Source organism: Pinus tabuliformis, chromosome 1_2 (genome assembly GCF_031772625.1).
Source record: "Pinus tabuliformis cultivar Carrire ecotype Pingquan chromosome 1_2, CPIR1, whole genome shotgun sequence".
Taxonomy (NCBI): domain Eukaryota; kingdom Viridiplantae; phylum Streptophyta; class Pinopsida; order Pinales; family Pinaceae; genus Pinus; species Pinus tabuliformis.
In genome coordinates this window covers 1,316,833,623-1,316,849,828 of record NC_142298.1, presented here as the reverse complement: position 1 = coordinate 1,316,849,828, position 16,206 = coordinate 1,316,833,623, and the positions used below count along the sequence as shown (strand labels likewise).

Genomic DNA, 16,206 nt, shown 5'->3' with positions numbered 1-16,206 from the left:
TACAATGTAACTAATTTCTAATTTTAAAATTACCAATTATAATATATTTTTTAAATATAACTATAAATATTATATATATAAATTTTTAATAATTTTTGTTAATAATTAAAATACATTTTCCATTTATATATTTATTAAAATAATTATAATATACCTAATTTTTAATTTTAAAATTATCAATTATAATATATTTTTAAATATAAATATAAATATTATAATATAATTTTTTTAACCTTAATTTTTTTTTCCAATTATATTTATTATTCTAATCCAAATTTATATTAAAAAAATTAAAATCCAAATATAGATATCATGAAATAAATGATTTCGACAACTTGCATATCTCCGAATTAAACTAATCGGCATGACAAACGAAAAAACACAGCTTTCATAGCTGCACCCAAATTGCCTAATTATAAAAGGTTCTGCCACTCTAGTCGAAGAAAGCCCATGCTATTCTAGTCAAGAAATACGAGTGAAACACAAATATTATCCATTGCCTTTGTTCTTTTTGCTCAATAGTCATTTGCCATCTCTTATTCTTCCAATTGATTCCCTCCCATACTTGTACTTGCTGTCAGCTCAAGGAAACTCCAATCAATAGTGTATACTTTCCAGTCTCAGTCTTTTGGTTCTTACAATTTTCTCATCAATCTTTACTTCATAGAAGCAAGGAAGTTCAGATATGTATAGTCTAATTTTTTTTCCTATTTGCCATTTTTACATCTAAAGTTATTGGGTGGTTGTTATTAGGGAGCCGTGGAAGAATTTCGCATACCAGACGGGGAAGATCCTTCACGGGTACAGTTTCAATTTCAGTGGCGCTTCGCCAACGGCCTGTTTGGATTAATCTTAGCTTTTGGTCTCCTCTTGACATCACTGAAAAGTAGAACAGCTCGTTCATGGCGGTATGGTACAGGTAATACTAAATAAAATTTCCTGAAGCTTAGACCGGGTTAAGAATTAAATCCGATTACTAGTAGCTTAATACAAATTGATCTTGTATTTATTTGCAATCTTAATTTTCAGCTTGGATGCGAAGCTTTATAGCAGATTATGGTGTCCCAGTTATGGTAATCGCTTGGACTGGCGTTTCCTACTCAGCTGCTGGACATATACCTTCTGCTATCCCAAAAAGGTTACAAAGTCCGCTTGCATGGTCTCATGAAGCTACAGAAACGTGGACAGTTTTTCAGGTTTGTTCAGGATGATATTTGTGATGGATTATTAAACTTTTTTTTATTGCATCTAGAAAAGTGATGACCTGTTCTGAGTGAAATAAAAATCAATCAAAATACACCCTTTTCCAGTATAAATTTTAGCACCGTTCATGGAAAAACAATGGATCTCCTTGTGGCTCCGCCCATGTTCAATATGCTGAAGGGGAGTAAGCTAATCTCCTCTGAAAAAGAAACTTCAAAATCAGACATTTCAGAACGAGAGTTTTATTATGATACAAGTTTTATTTGCATAATGGAATAATGCCCAAGATTTTGGCTGAATATGTTGAAGGAGAGTAAGATGAGAATAGATATAATTCCATAAAATATTAAAATTTCACATTGTCAAACCTCTGATTTTTGTGTTACAGGGTTCCAATAGCCAGATAGGAGTTTGATTAGACAACTCGTGCCTAAAGAGTATTGAAGGTTTCACACTCGACGGAGATCCTCATGAAAACTTGGAAAACACAAAATTGGTAGAAGCATGAAAATGATTTTGCTGAGTGGCTTGAAAACATGTGTGTTTCATTAATCTTTATAAGACTTGTCCTTGATGATTCATACATTTTGCTTTTTTATTTAAGTTTGGGAGTCCATCTTTTATCATTCTGTTTTTTACTTTACTCTTATCATTTGCTATCACTCCGTAAAGTCAACTGTTTTTTCATCATTTTTACTCTGATCATTTGCTGTCACTACGTTTGCATCTTCCTCCTTCTCTTCATTAGTTTTCTTTTTAAAGTCAACTGCTTTTTCATCTGGCTGCTTTATTCATGAAGTCTTCTTTTTTTATTTACACCTACATTTTATTTTATTGTTATTATTATTGTTACAATTATTATTTTTTATTTTCATTTTATTCACTTGAAACTCCATTTTGTTCTTAATCCTTTGTGTAAGTCTTCCATTGCAATACTTGCATAAAATTGTTTATTACACAAACTTTATGCCTTTTCTTGCAAACAACTGATCATTGATGTCCATATAAAAGTCAATCCATCTACCAATATACATGGGTGCCATCTTTGTACATGCTAGTTCTCTATGAATCCTTTTCACCTACATGGTTTATCAATATGTTAAACTCACTTTTAATCATTACTTGGTCCCAACTTTCTCACGTTCCCCCTTAATCAAAGACTTAATTTTTCTGATTCCACATCAAGCTAGCAAATGAGTATATCTATCAATTTTGTACCTACCTAGTGGTTCATTTCACAACTTGATGCCACATCCTCTCTATGCATTAGAGAGATACACACTACATGATTATGTGTGTGAACACACTAATGCACGTAGGTTTGACTATAGAGAGCTTACAAAACACTTGGGGAAATCAAAACTTTTATAGCTTGGACCAAAACTTTGGGATGTCAAGTATAAGAAGTCATGCACCCCCTTTCATTTTTTTCCTTCTTCTTCAATTCTCTTGTCTCCTTTTTTCATTGTTTAGTTTCTACTGCTTCATGTAAGTTGAAGTTGAAAGCTTGAACTGGAGTCAAGTTAAAACTCAGGGAATGAAGAAGTCATTGATATATTTCTATGAAGAAGGGTGCATGTTTGGTGTTGTACTTGACACCCCATTTTTTTTTTATTTTTTTATTACAGTTGTAAAAGTCTAGCCATAAGAAAGTTGATTTCCCCAGTTGTTTTGTAAGCCCTGTTGAGTTAGGCTTGTTGTTGCCCGGATTGTAAAGGCACTGCGACAACACTCAGGATGGGCGCTGTCACTCTAATCCTTGCCCACTCCGTTCTAACTGTCTCCCAACAACAGGCTATGGGGGTAGTCCCTATGGAATGAGATGAACTTGTTTAGGAGACATGGATGAGTGGCCTAACCAATTGGTTAAATTCGAGCAAGATTATTGATTAGATTAGATTTTAAAGTATGAGACCAGTGCCTTAATGGAGTCACAAATTTTTGCTTATAATAAATTGGAACCAAATGACCGGATGGACACCTGCTGCTTAAGATGATTGACTAATCTGAATGATATGCAAACCTATGAGCTATGTGTGATGCAAATATCTTGGTTTTTTTTTTAGTTAAATGCCTAATTTAGATGTAACTTTTCTTTAACTATTTTAAAGCTGGGCTCCAAGGTAGGTTGTGGGAAGGAGGCCAACAGGAAGCAGACTAGGGCTTGATTAACGATACCTTCTGTTGTGCTTCTATCACCCAATGCCTCTGACGTTGCAGAGACTGTGGCTTTGACGACTGCAAGGTCACTGTGTTAACCGCTGAAGAGTTGCCGAGGCCCCTCAAGCTAAGTGAGAAGGGTTGCCCTATATTTTTATTGTTAGGTCCCTATACTACCAATGTAACCCCTTATTGTTATTAGTACAACCCCCTTATTATATTGTTGTGCCCATGTAGTCCCCATATTGTTATTATTGTGCCCCATAGAAGCCCACTATTGTTATAATTGTGCCCTTACATTATTATTGTTATGTCGGCTCTGATTATATTATGACCCCTTAGACTCCTATATATAAAAAGTAGGTATTGTCATTTATATCATCCAAGAATTGTTCATTTGTGTAATGTAAAGGAGGTTGCCCCCTCGAAGACGCTGAATTCTAAGGCATTGATCTATCTTCTCTATCTTTTTTGTGAGTTGGTTTCATAACATTTGGTATCAGAGCTTTGGATTCTAGGGTTTCGCTGCTCCAAACAGGGCATTGTGGAATTTTCGCTATAACTTTTTTCTTTTGTGATGTTTTAGAAGCGAAAAAGAACCCATTTGAGAAGAAATCGCGCTAGACCTTAGGTCCAAATTTTAGATTTTGTCGCACTATATTGTTGAAGATATGATCTGACGAAGATAGGGTTTTTGCAAGCTCTAGAATTTCATCTAAAACAGGTCATCGTGGAATTTTCGCTATAACGTTTTTCTACGAAGTTTTAGAAGCTAAAAAAAAACCCATTTGAAAAATCGGTATGAACCTCAAGTCGGAATTTCAGATCTTGGCTTGCTATATTTTCAGATATATGATCTGAGCAAGTTAGGGTTTTTGAAGACTCCTGAATTACATCCTAAACAGGTGACCTTGGGAAAATCATCATAAATTTCTCTTTGAGAATCAGATTGAAATTTCGTAAGAAGTTATAGAAAGAGGACGAACTATAGTTTTCTTTTTATATTTTCAGGTTCGAAGGTCGAAACAGTGACACGTGGCACTTCATAGAAGTTCGCTCTTCTGAAAAGGTATATAATCAGGTCATCTTGGGAGATTGTGCATAACTCTTTCTTGGAGAATCCAATTTCGATCAGACTGGTGGCATTGGAAAGAGGACGCAGAGGGCTACTACAGGGCGCGATTTTAGAAACTGGAAAATCCGAAATTATAGAGTTATAGTCGTTTCAAGATCGAGCTCCTAAAATCAAGAAAAGACAATATGAGGAAGTTTGATGGCAAGGATCCGGTAAATTGGATACTATAGATGGAGCAATATTTTGATCTACATGAGGTGCAACTGTTACAAAAGGTACGTATTGCATCTTCATATTTAGAACCAGATCATTTTTTATGGTATAAAGGGTTGTGTTCTCGTAAAGCACTTGTCACTTGGTCAATTTTCACAGAAGAAATGATATCACATTATGAGGATACAAAGAGTAACACCTTCTTTAGCCAATTGATAAATCTCAAACAAAAGGGTTCAATGGCAGAGCACATTGGGGATTTCAAAAAATTGAATATAAGGGTAAATGATATTCCAGAGAAGAAAACATGAAATAAATGATATTAAATAAAGGGTAAATGATATTCCAGAGAAGAAAACATGATATTCTAGATTTTTCAACATATAAAGCAATAACAACATGAAATAAACACATTTGCACATAAATATGAAGAAAACACTGATATATATGATGTCAAATAGAAATGATACATCAAAGGCGATACCAAATCTTGCTGATCCTTGATAATTGTCCAATCAAGGACTCAAATGTGGAGGACCAATACAAAATAACATCACATATATAAACGTATCTCATCATCATGAGTTATATGCATCAAAACAAAAAAAACTAGCAACTATCTATCTGAAATCAGTGCCCTCTCCCCTTTTTATGGGAAAACATGATGGGCTGTTTGCTAGGCTTGCCCGTAGCAATAGAAGGCCTTAGCCCTGCCCCTGCACCTAATGTCAAATAATGAGTGCTAGGTATGGAGTTGTGCTCTCTTATATCTATAACAGATGGTGTTGATGTTGATGCTTCCACAGTCTCCTCCTCCTCCTCCTTTGTCTCTTGCTCCTCCTCCTCGTGCTACTCCTCCTCTGAGTCCTCCTCCTCTTGCTGCCCCTGTTTTAATGGATCATCTGGCTCTAACCATGAAGGTGACTCCTCCAAGATGGGCTCCTCAGACTCCACCATCCACTGAGACAATACATCAATATTGTCTAAGGAAATGGCTTCTAGATCCATTGGTGCTTCTATTTGCTTTACTCAAAGTCGGATATTGTAATGCACATACATTAAATCATTGAGGTGTGCGAACTCCAACCTGTAAGAGCGTCAAACAAATTAATGAGTCTTGACACGTGAAGGTCATAAATTAAAAATTTAAAATTACTAAAAGTGTAATTGCTCAACTGAAGGCTAGAGCTCAAAGTTATACCTGTTGCATTTTTTTGTGTGTATTTTCTCAAATACACTCCAATTGCGCTCACATCCTAAAGGGCTACATGTTTGACTCAAGATTCTTATGGCCAATTTCTGCAAATTCGGTGCCCTTGCACCATAGCTTCGCCACCAAATATCTACAACAAAATAAAGAAATAAAAAAGTCAAAAACTTAAAACTTAATTAAACTTTCAAATAAAAGTTACATAATTGAATTTTAAAAATCTAGAATTATAAGTAAGGAAATTCTAAATTGAAATTTCTAATTTCTAATGAGTGACGAATTATCACTTGCGTGGCATGAAGAGGGTTCTTTTCCTAATAGCATCATCAAAGCCAAATAGGCCAACACAATCTCGATAAAATTGTATCTCGCGGTTGATTTTCCTATGAAGATCAGGATCAGGTACCATCCTATGAATATAGGAATGGAGCCCTTCCATCACCTTGCCATCAAAGTCAAAGCTGCATTTGTATGAAAATGCGGGGTAGAGGAAGAGTGCTGCTGCATGAATGGGTCGATGAAGCATTGCTGTCCACCGACTATTAATCACATCCCATAACATCATATGCCTAGCAATCCCAGCAGAACCCTTGTCCGCATAATAAGAACGAATGGCCTCCTTGGCCCTATCCATGGCTTCATACAAATAAGCCATTGCAGGGTTCTCCCCATCTACCAATCTTAGAACCTTTACTATAGGTTCACTAACTGAGCATGTTTCATCTACTCGTTGCCAAAACGTGTCAAAGTACACCATTTTTGCAATGGCTCTCTTGTCCTGTCTTCTGTTGTATCTACAATCACACCACTCATCAACAACAAACTTTTGCTTCAACTCGAACTGGCATGGAAGCAAAGACTGAAGAGTAATAAAGTTTGTGGCAAAACGTGTGATTGCAGGATGCCACAACTCCTTGTTTCTAGTGAACCTCCTCATGAGGCTAAGAACAAAAACATGGTTATAAATAAACTTGGGGATGCTCCTAGCCATATCAACCACCTCCTTGATGAAGGAGAGTTTCCCCATATTCTCAAGCAGCAAATCGATATAATGTGCTGCACACGGAGTCCAGAACAATGTGCGATGCCTCTCCATAAACATCTTGTCGACAGACACATAATTAGCTGCATTGTCTGTTATGACTTGCACCACATTCTGCACACCAATCTCCCGAATGAACCCATCTAACAACTCACATATCGTTGCTGCATCTTTGATATGTGATGATGCATCCACTGATTTTATAAACATGGTACCATTAGGACAATGTACCAAGAAATTTAGAAGGGTCTTACCCTTCCTATCTGTCCACCCATCAGACATCACCGTGCATCTAGAAACTTCCCATGTTTTTTTCAACTTTGCCAATCTAGAGTTGATGTCCTGCTTTTCTGCTTGAATAATTGGCCCCCGCAACTCCTCATATGTAGCACTTTTGTACCCTGGGTCCACAACAACAATAGCATCACACATTGGTTGCCAAAATGGATTGGTTTTGGTGATACTGAGAGGTAAGTCGCTCCAAAAAAGACACCTCCCCATGACTCTATCTGCTTCTTGCTTCTCTTTTTTTTTTAACAATTGATTTTATGAAAGATTGTGTTCCATGTCCTGTTCGTGGAAAAAAAAATGATGACTTCGCACTAGCAGTAGCAGGTGATGCCGTGGAGCTCTTCCCACTACCCTCAACCTCAAAATCAGAAGAAGATATCCCGAAATATCTACTTGCATGTTCAACCTTGTTTCTTTCTGCCTCTTCCTTCTTTCTGTCTTTTTCATCAATTGCTTCAAGAGCTTTTTGTATAAGCTCCGGACTAGAAACTGTACAAATCCCAACATAATGTCCAGTGAGTCTAGCCAGATGGTATTTCAATCGCGTATCCCCTCCTGTCATCTTGGTCCCACACAGTTTGCATGATAGATATTCCCTATTTGTCCCACCATCAGGCTCCCCATACTCCCAAAATGGGTCCAAGGCTTTGTCATATTTGAATTTTGTAGTGAGCTAACTCAAACCTCGGGCATCAAAAAAATAAATTGGAATTAATGATTAAAGTTACTCCATCCATACACAAAAAATAATAAGTAATAACCACCTCATTTTACAAAATAATTTTTTTGCTACATTATTTGCAATGTGAATTCAATGAAAAATGACAATAAGAGGGTGCATTTGAAAGTTAAAAAAAGAATTGGAGTTTGCTGTCCAAATATGGAGAAAACCCTTGCATTGGCTCATGGGCATGAAAATCATAGCAAATGGAAAAAAGAAGAAGAAAAAAAATGTTGGTAGACAAAGAGGCAAGCAAGAATAACCCTAAATCTATCAAAAAAATCATTAACATAGGGGTTTTTTAGAACATACCTGTTAATGGAAGAAATGGAGATTGTCTCACAATTCTTCAATCTTTGATCAACAAAAAAATTCGTTGTTGGTGGCAATAATGGCTATTCAACCCTCAATTCCTCCTTGATAGCAAGCATAATGCTTTCCCCTTCCTTCTCCAACAATCAGAAAACAAAAATGAGAAAAAAACCAAATTTTTCCTTTTTCAGCCGTGGCCCAACGATTTTTTACCCGACCGGCGATATTTTGGATTGTCGCGCGATATTTGCCGAAATATCAACGATATTTCGGAAATATCGTGATATTTTTGGGGAGTGAAAATATTGTGATATTTCCTCGACGATATTTCGTTTTCCCGAAAATATTGTTACATTTGCGAAAATCGGCGATATTATATACACAATGCTTAAGACAATCTCTAATATATCCAAAAATAGTAAAATTTTGCTGGAATTTGAAAATTTGAAAATTTGAAAATTTTGGCCCTTTTTAAGTGCTTAATTCAAAAAATTTTGTAGACTTGATTCAACATTTTACACAGAAAATTCCAACAAGAAAAAGGTTAGATCTAGGCCAAATTCATAATGCCTAAGTGGCCAAAACTTGTGAAAATTTAGATTTTACAATTCTAAGTAATTTTGACTATTTAAAATGTGATTTTAGGGCTTAAATATTATTGATTTGACCGTTGTAGTAAAACTGAAGCAAAATAAGGGTTTAGGGGTCAAACCCTAGGCCCAAGGTCTTGGAGATCCTGTGGTTGAAATTTGTTGAAAATTTGGGATCAAATTTGTTGGACACCTAATCCTCTAAGGGTTGGTGTGGAATGTGAACAATCAAAGGGAGTCCAAGGGACCTTGGAATATGGAATCCAATGGTGGCTCCTATGTATTATAAAATGTATATCATGTGAATAATATATTCATTCAATGCTTATCCTTCATATTTGATCTTTGCCATGGTGATGTCTAACATGGTATCAGAGCAGGCGTATTCCTGCCCTGCTCCAATTTGAGCCATTGGTTTTGTGCCTTTCTCTGCATATCAGTTCTTCCCTTTACTCATTAGAATTGATGCCATACCCTCAATGCTACTCACAATTGTTGTCAGCAATACCGTTTCTCTTTTAGATTTTGCTCTTGAAGAGCGATTTATCTGACCATTTGTGTGTTGGCCTGACAAAATGCTTTTGTGCTATTGTGTAGTAACTCCTATTCTCTCAGCGTGTCATATACATTGGCCTAAGCATTTACGCAATTGTGAGTTGCATTCTCTGCTCTCTGTGCATATAGTAGTTGTCCCTTTGGATTCCTCTCCTCCCAGGCGCCACCCCTCTGCTCAGTCAAAAATTTAATGGCTATTTTGTTAGAAATCTCTAGGTACTTGAATTCTCTTATGTGTTTGTAAGTCAGGAACGCAAAAATCTATAATAATGGAAGGGAATTTATGATTCTATCTGTTCTAGATACAAAGATTGGGGGCAATTAAAGCAAAATCGGTAGATAAGGAGTAAGAAGAGACGACATTGAACACGCCTTTGTTAACAATTGTAGCTATAGTTGCCATTGTTTGAGCTTTCTACAGGTTCAAGTCTCATCATCATCCATCAATAGCAATAGAGACAGATACCCATCATAGAGTTTGAGATCTGCTTTCTTGAGGATCCATGGCGATGGCGAGTTCAACGCTCATGGGGCTTTAGTTGAGAGTAGTAACGTAGAAACTGCAAAAGAAATATTTCAATTTATTTGTTCGAGTTAAAGTACTCTGTGGTTCAAATTCTGTGACCAAATTGTTTATTGAGGACGGTAAATCACTTTGGTATGATTGTCGTTATTTTATGATAATATGACTCTGTGTGCGTATCAAATTGACGTCTTTCTGTTCTTTCGCGTCCTTACTGTGAAGGTTTTCTAAAGTTTGTGACCTTGATTCGGATCTTCGCAACACCTCATTTCCTTTTGAGAACACTTTGAAAGCTAAGGAGGTTGAGGAGGATGACCTTACATAGGCTACTCTAGTAACCTGCGTGTATTATTACTGGCTACGTATATTTTCTTTTGCAGGAAGGGTGGTTGCCATTTACATAAAATCGGGACTAAAGATGTCACTTCCCCCTCATGAGGTGTCCTCAAGGCTTCAACACAATGAACTCGAACCTTAGATGACGAATTGAGGCAGATTGCCAATGCTTGTGAAGTTCTGACTGAAGGAATACCAAACGATTGGAGTTGTACTGTGGGAGCTAAACCATTCTCATTATCCACACAAAAAAATAGCGAGGAAACCAACAAACAAGGATAATGTTGGTTCGAGTGAGCAACTGGTTAGCACCTTTTTTGAATGCAATTGCATATACATATATAAATGTTGATACATTAAATTTGGCGAACTATATGGTTATATTTGCTCAAGGTACATACATGGATTCGTGCGCTCATATTTGATATGAATTATATGTGCATTGGATTATATGTACATTGACTCATTTACACATTTAAGGTTGTGTTAGTTGCGTTGAACGCTGAGTGGTGTATTGAATGTTGAGCTTGAGTTTGGAGGTGCGTTAATTATATGTTGTGCATTGAGATTTTTTAAAGGCTGGTGTATATATGGTTGTTGAACTCGAAAATAGTGCATTGTGGCATATGAGAGCGTATGGTGTTGACTGCTATGGTGATTGCGTGAGTGGATTGTGAATGCATTACAATCATTGTTGCTTGCTGGTTGGAGCATTAAGTTTGTGCGTTGAAGTCCTAGTATGTACATTGAATAGAGCCATTGCACATTGGTTGTTTGGTGCACATTTACAAAACATATTGCAGTGACATTGAATTGTGAGTGAGTGTTGCTTCTTCCTCTTTGGTTCATAGTTGTGATAAGAAAATGGCCAAAGTTTATGAAGTATTAGATTTTTTGAAAACTATAATACAGTCTACAACTAATGACACAGTGAAAATCAACAAATCATCTCTTGCTGACATTAGAATCTATCTACAAAATGCACAAGAGAAGATTTATTTTTTATAGCTTGAATCTCAACTTTAGCAAGAAGAATTACAACAGTGGAGTCATCATTCTGAACCTGTTTCTGTTCAGAACATTGAGATAGACTCCCATCAACAATAAGAATATAAAGTTGAGGTTGATTCACATTCAGTGCCTAGTTCAAGACCATATTTGCATGTAGATGCAATAGTCTAGTTTGCACTTCCCAAGCCCATCATCAGACCTTGGGAAGAGCTTGTCCATAACAAACACATAATTGGTCTTGGATATGACAAGGATGTGTATTCCAGATTACTAAAACCCCATCTAGTTTCAGAGTGCTAGATTCTTTCATGACATTTCACCTTCAGATGTTCCTGATTCTGCTCCTATTCCACAACAACAACAACAAAATGTTATATGCCAACATTGTGACCGAGTTGGCCATATGAAAGATCACTATTTTGATCTTCATCCATGTAAGCACTGTCATAATGATAAAACCACTCATTCTTTAAACATATGCTTCAAAAACAAACCTCCCGCAAGAACAAAGATTCACCTTGGATGGATCACTTCTTGGCAATGGGCTTCAACAATCAAGAAGATATTTCAGTCATATGTTAGAACTTGTTCTAGAGTATTGAACAATCTTGCAGTTGAGTTTTCTCCATCATCTCACCTTGTATCTGATAGGAGGAGAAATGATGGTCATCTACAAGTTTCAAAGCCTCATCAAGCATGCCTGAGCCGCAACCTGCCATTCCAGATTCAAAGTTGTAGCCAGAGACAGAGATGCCCTTGAGCAGGCCTTTGTTTGGTGGTCATCCTTAAACCACCTATGCAAGGTTGAGATCTCCCTTTTCATGTTGAGCTTCTCCCTCTTCAAAGAATTGGGGACAGTTCCTCTAGCAGAAGACTTCAACTTCTCGCTAGTTTTGGAAGAGTTCCAGGAATTACATTGAGCATTCTAGAGTTGGTGGTCATCCTTAAACCACCATAGGTTGAGACCTCCTTTTTCAGGTTGAGGTTCTTCCTTTTTTACGCAGGTTGTAGACCTCCCTTTTCCAGGTTGAAGGTCCCCATCTTCAAAGCATTACGAGCACTTCCTCTCGCAGAAGACTTCAAATTCTTTCCAGATTTGGAAGAGTTCCAGGAACCGCACTAAGCGTTCCAGTGTTGGTGGTCATCCTTAAACCACCATCTTCTGCCAACATTTCAGAGAGCACATTCAGCCTAGTGTTGCCATGCATTTTTGCACATTACAACTTTCTTCTTGGACTCATACATACCCCTTCGGATTAAGGGGAGAATGTTGGACACCTAATCCTCTAAGGGTTGGTGTGGAATGTGAGCAGTCAAAGGGAGTCTAGGAGACCTTGGAATATGAAATCCAATGGTCACTCCAATGTATTATAAAATGTATATCATGTGAATAATATATTCATTCAATGCTTATCCTTCATATTTGGTCTTCGCCATGGTGATGTCTAACACAATTGCCGCTTGAAAAAATATGAATTTTGAGACTTTAAGTGTGTAAAATCGCTAAGTATTTAGCCTTAAAACTTCAAATTAGGGTTTCTGGTCAATTTAGGCAAAATAAGCAAAGAAAAGGGAGAACAAGACTAAGGAAAACAAATTTGCGGGGATAAAAGGGCTAGGATGATAGATCGGGGCCCTAGTGTGAAAATTTCTGAAGCTAATACATCAGAAACCCCTACTGCAATATCTGGTTTATTATTTCCTACTTGTTATTTAAATTAACAAGTTATTTAATAATATAAACATCGAAATAAACACAATTGCAACCTTCACAAACATACAGATCAACAACTGAAAGAAATTGAGGCAACACAATGGACAACGTTATTTTTGGACAAACGCCCCCGGAAAACCCAATTCGGGAAAATCGTTGCAGTAGATAAGAAGGTTTTATTATTATGCAGTTTTCTGAATACAAGTAGGGTGCCAGAAACGACTCATCCTTCAGAGATTATCCTCGGTAGAAGTACCTTTCTCCGAAGACAGATATTCTGGCTAATCAGCAATCAGATGATTGGTCCCACAGCAACTTTGACTGTTCCTTAGCTGAACAACGAAAGCTGCTCCAACCTATCTTCGGAGCTGCGTCACCCTCCAGGGACTGCGTCACCCTCTACGACTTTGCGTCTGCCTCTCAGCTCTTAGTTTGCCTCATAGAAACACCACAACGCAACTCCTTCAACTCTTCGTTAGCTTTGGCTGCCTCTACATCAACCTAGGTTACCTCTGCACTGTCTCTCCGACACTTTCTCTGCCTCTTTGCTATGTATTCTTGGCCTATTGCCGAACTGCCTCTTGCTGCAATAGATCACTAACTCGATTTCTTAGCAAACTCTGCCCCAAAAAATCGAATTGACTGATCAACCTAGTGTGTCTCCAACTGACCCTCAAGTCTCCTCTTCTACTTTTCCTCTTGAGTCTTCAACGACCAAGATTAAGTCCCTAATCAACGACTAAATTAGATTTGGCTTGATCCATGTCCTTTAGAACATTCTCACTCAGTTTTATATTAATACCCATTAATATTTTAATTTTCCTCAGTTTATACTTAGGAACCCCATTAAAAATATTATTTATTTTAATATCTCTCCAACCGGGTGGAATTTCCCCAAACCATTGCTGGGTCTTGGAGATTTTATGTGCCTTAGTCTTTCCACCAATTTTCATGGTTAGAGCACATCCAATGCTACTTCAAATCAACACCAAGGATGAATCATATGGCCACAAAGGGCCAATGCTATGCCTAATGCGGCTAGTGTTGGGGATGAAGAGGGCTTAGAGGCCTAGGGAAAGACCTGAGGCCTATGGCCTAAAGACCAAAAAAGGGAGAGTTGCAAGCCTTTAGAGGGTTGCGGCTTAGGTAAAGAGGGAGAGGAGGTTGAGGGAGGACAGAGGAGGGAGGAAGGCCTAGCGGAGGGGCCGAGGGACGAAGGCCTAGTGGAGGGGCAAGGGAGGAGGGAGGAAGGTCGAAAAGGGAGGGAGCGAAGGAGGATGGAGCGACGAGGGAGGCCAAGGGGAGCTGGACGGAGGGCGAAGGAGGAGAGGAGGAAGGAGGCCGAGGCCTCAAAAACCCACGACAAGGCCAAAAAATGGCCTTAAACCAACACGAATAGGGCATAAGGAGGGACGTTGAGGCTTAGGAGGGAGAAACCGGGTCTAGAAGCCCTGAAATGTTTGAAACCCTTGCTCAAATTTTTTTATGCTTTAGCTCTTTGATTTTCTGAAAATTTCTCCATGGGAAATCTTGCAAAAAATTCCAAGAGACTAGATCTTACCCTCAAGGGCCTAGATCTAGCTCTTCTCCCACTTGATTTCTTGATCCAACCTGCAAAAATGAAAATAAAAATCACCCAAACCCCAAATATATACACAATAAATCTAAAAATCCCAACCCAAGTTAGAAAAATAATTTACAAATTATACAAGGGTTTTTAAAATAGATTTGAGAAAATATTTTTTTATGATATATTTTTCCTTGAAAGAATGGCTGAAACGCTTCAAAAAAATTCATGCTCACTATAGCCCTAGTGAAGATTCAATCCACCATATAAAAACTAAGGATCCAAGCAAAGTAACCCTTACCCACAGTGTGTGAACTTGGAGACCAATGATTGAGTACCTGCAAACACTATGTATTATCTCAAAATAACAATATAAAGCACCACATAGGAAGCCCGTAGTCAATACATATCACAGATCAACAAACAAAAACACCTCGAGTTGCACCCCAAAATCTTTTATTATAGTAGAAAAAATAGTTCTTAGCGGGACAATAGTTTACAACATGCTTCAACAACAATTCTAGCCAGAGATCAAGATGAATAGAGACTCAATCGACTCTCTAGTTTATAGACAAATCCTCCAAATAGAAAAATAACAACTAATTTATTTGATTTTTGTCAAAATAATCTTGGCCGTTGATAAACACTTCAAGATATTTTAATCTTGGCTCTTGATTTTTTTATTTTTGAGGAATTTTTGAATTTATCATTTATTTCCATTTTAATTAGTTCAAAATTAATTATTTTGAACTACTTTCTTCAAAATTTGACTTTGACTTAACCACCAAGGTCCAAGGGTCCAAATTTTCTTGAAATATACAATATTCCCTTGGTGGAGGATATTTAAAAATTGACTCTCTTAAGACCTACGAATTTTTCCATTTGGAGAATTTATTTTCTTAAGACAATTTAATTTGACTCTAATTAATTAATTTTTCTTTCTTAAGATTTAATTTTATTTTTCCAAAAAATTAATTAATTTACACACGAGGGGATTTAATTATTTTCCAACCCTCTTGAATTTGTCATTTAATTCCATTTTAATTAGCCAAAAATTAATTATTTTGAGCTAATTTTCTAAAAAAATTGACTTTGACTTAACCACCAAAGTCTAAAGGTCCAATTTTTTTTGAAATATACAATATTCCCTTGGTGAAGGATCTTTAAAAATTGACTCTTTTAAGACCCACGAATTTTTCCATTTGGAAAATTTATTTTCCCAAGACAATTTAATTTGACTCCAATTAATTAATTTTTCTGGTTTAGCATTTAATTTTATATTGCAAGAAAATTAATTGATTTACACATGAGATTTAATTATTTTTCCAATCCTCTAATACATAAGAGTTTTCATTTGCAAGACTCAAAGAGGGAATACACATCTGACTTAGACTCTCAAGACACATAACTTATCTGTGACACAATATGATCTAGTAAAACAAGTGATTTGTAATAAAATAATATAGGCAATTAGCTTAAATTATTTCCAAACCACTTTTACATTAGGCTCGACTAAAAACACTAGAACTCACCTTATAATTCAACAATAAATTTCACCCTAGCTTTGGGGTTCAAGCTGGAGGGAAAAAACTCTTTTGATTAGTCTGTGTCTAAAAACACAGGTAATCAACGAGGTTCAAAATTCTCATAGGATGGAATTCGTCATCAAATTATAGGCTTACC

General features: G+C 36.8%; 1 protein-coding gene across 3 annotated transcripts in view; it reads left to right on the top strand.

Moving 5' to 3' along the window:
• The first annotated feature begins 423 nt into the window (after positions 1–423).
• Positions 424–16,206, top strand: part of LOC149211071 (putative boron transporter 5) — a 148,078-nt gene continuing 132,295 nt past the window's right edge. Inside the window, exons 1-3 of one of the 3 annotated variants that reach the window (XM_089396889.1) lie at positions 424–603; positions 754–919; positions 1,030–1,196. In XM_089396889.1, the coding sequence (XP_089253015.1) occupies positions 1,035–1,196 (162 nt within the window). In that variant the 5' untranslated portion in view covers positions 424–603; positions 754–919; positions 1,030–1,034. Of the gene's footprint in view, positions 604–753; positions 920–1,029; positions 1,197–1,591; positions 1,742–16,206 lie in introns of those variants that run through there. The other 2 variants (XM_089396890.1, XM_089396892.1) reach the window with 2 other exon arrangements.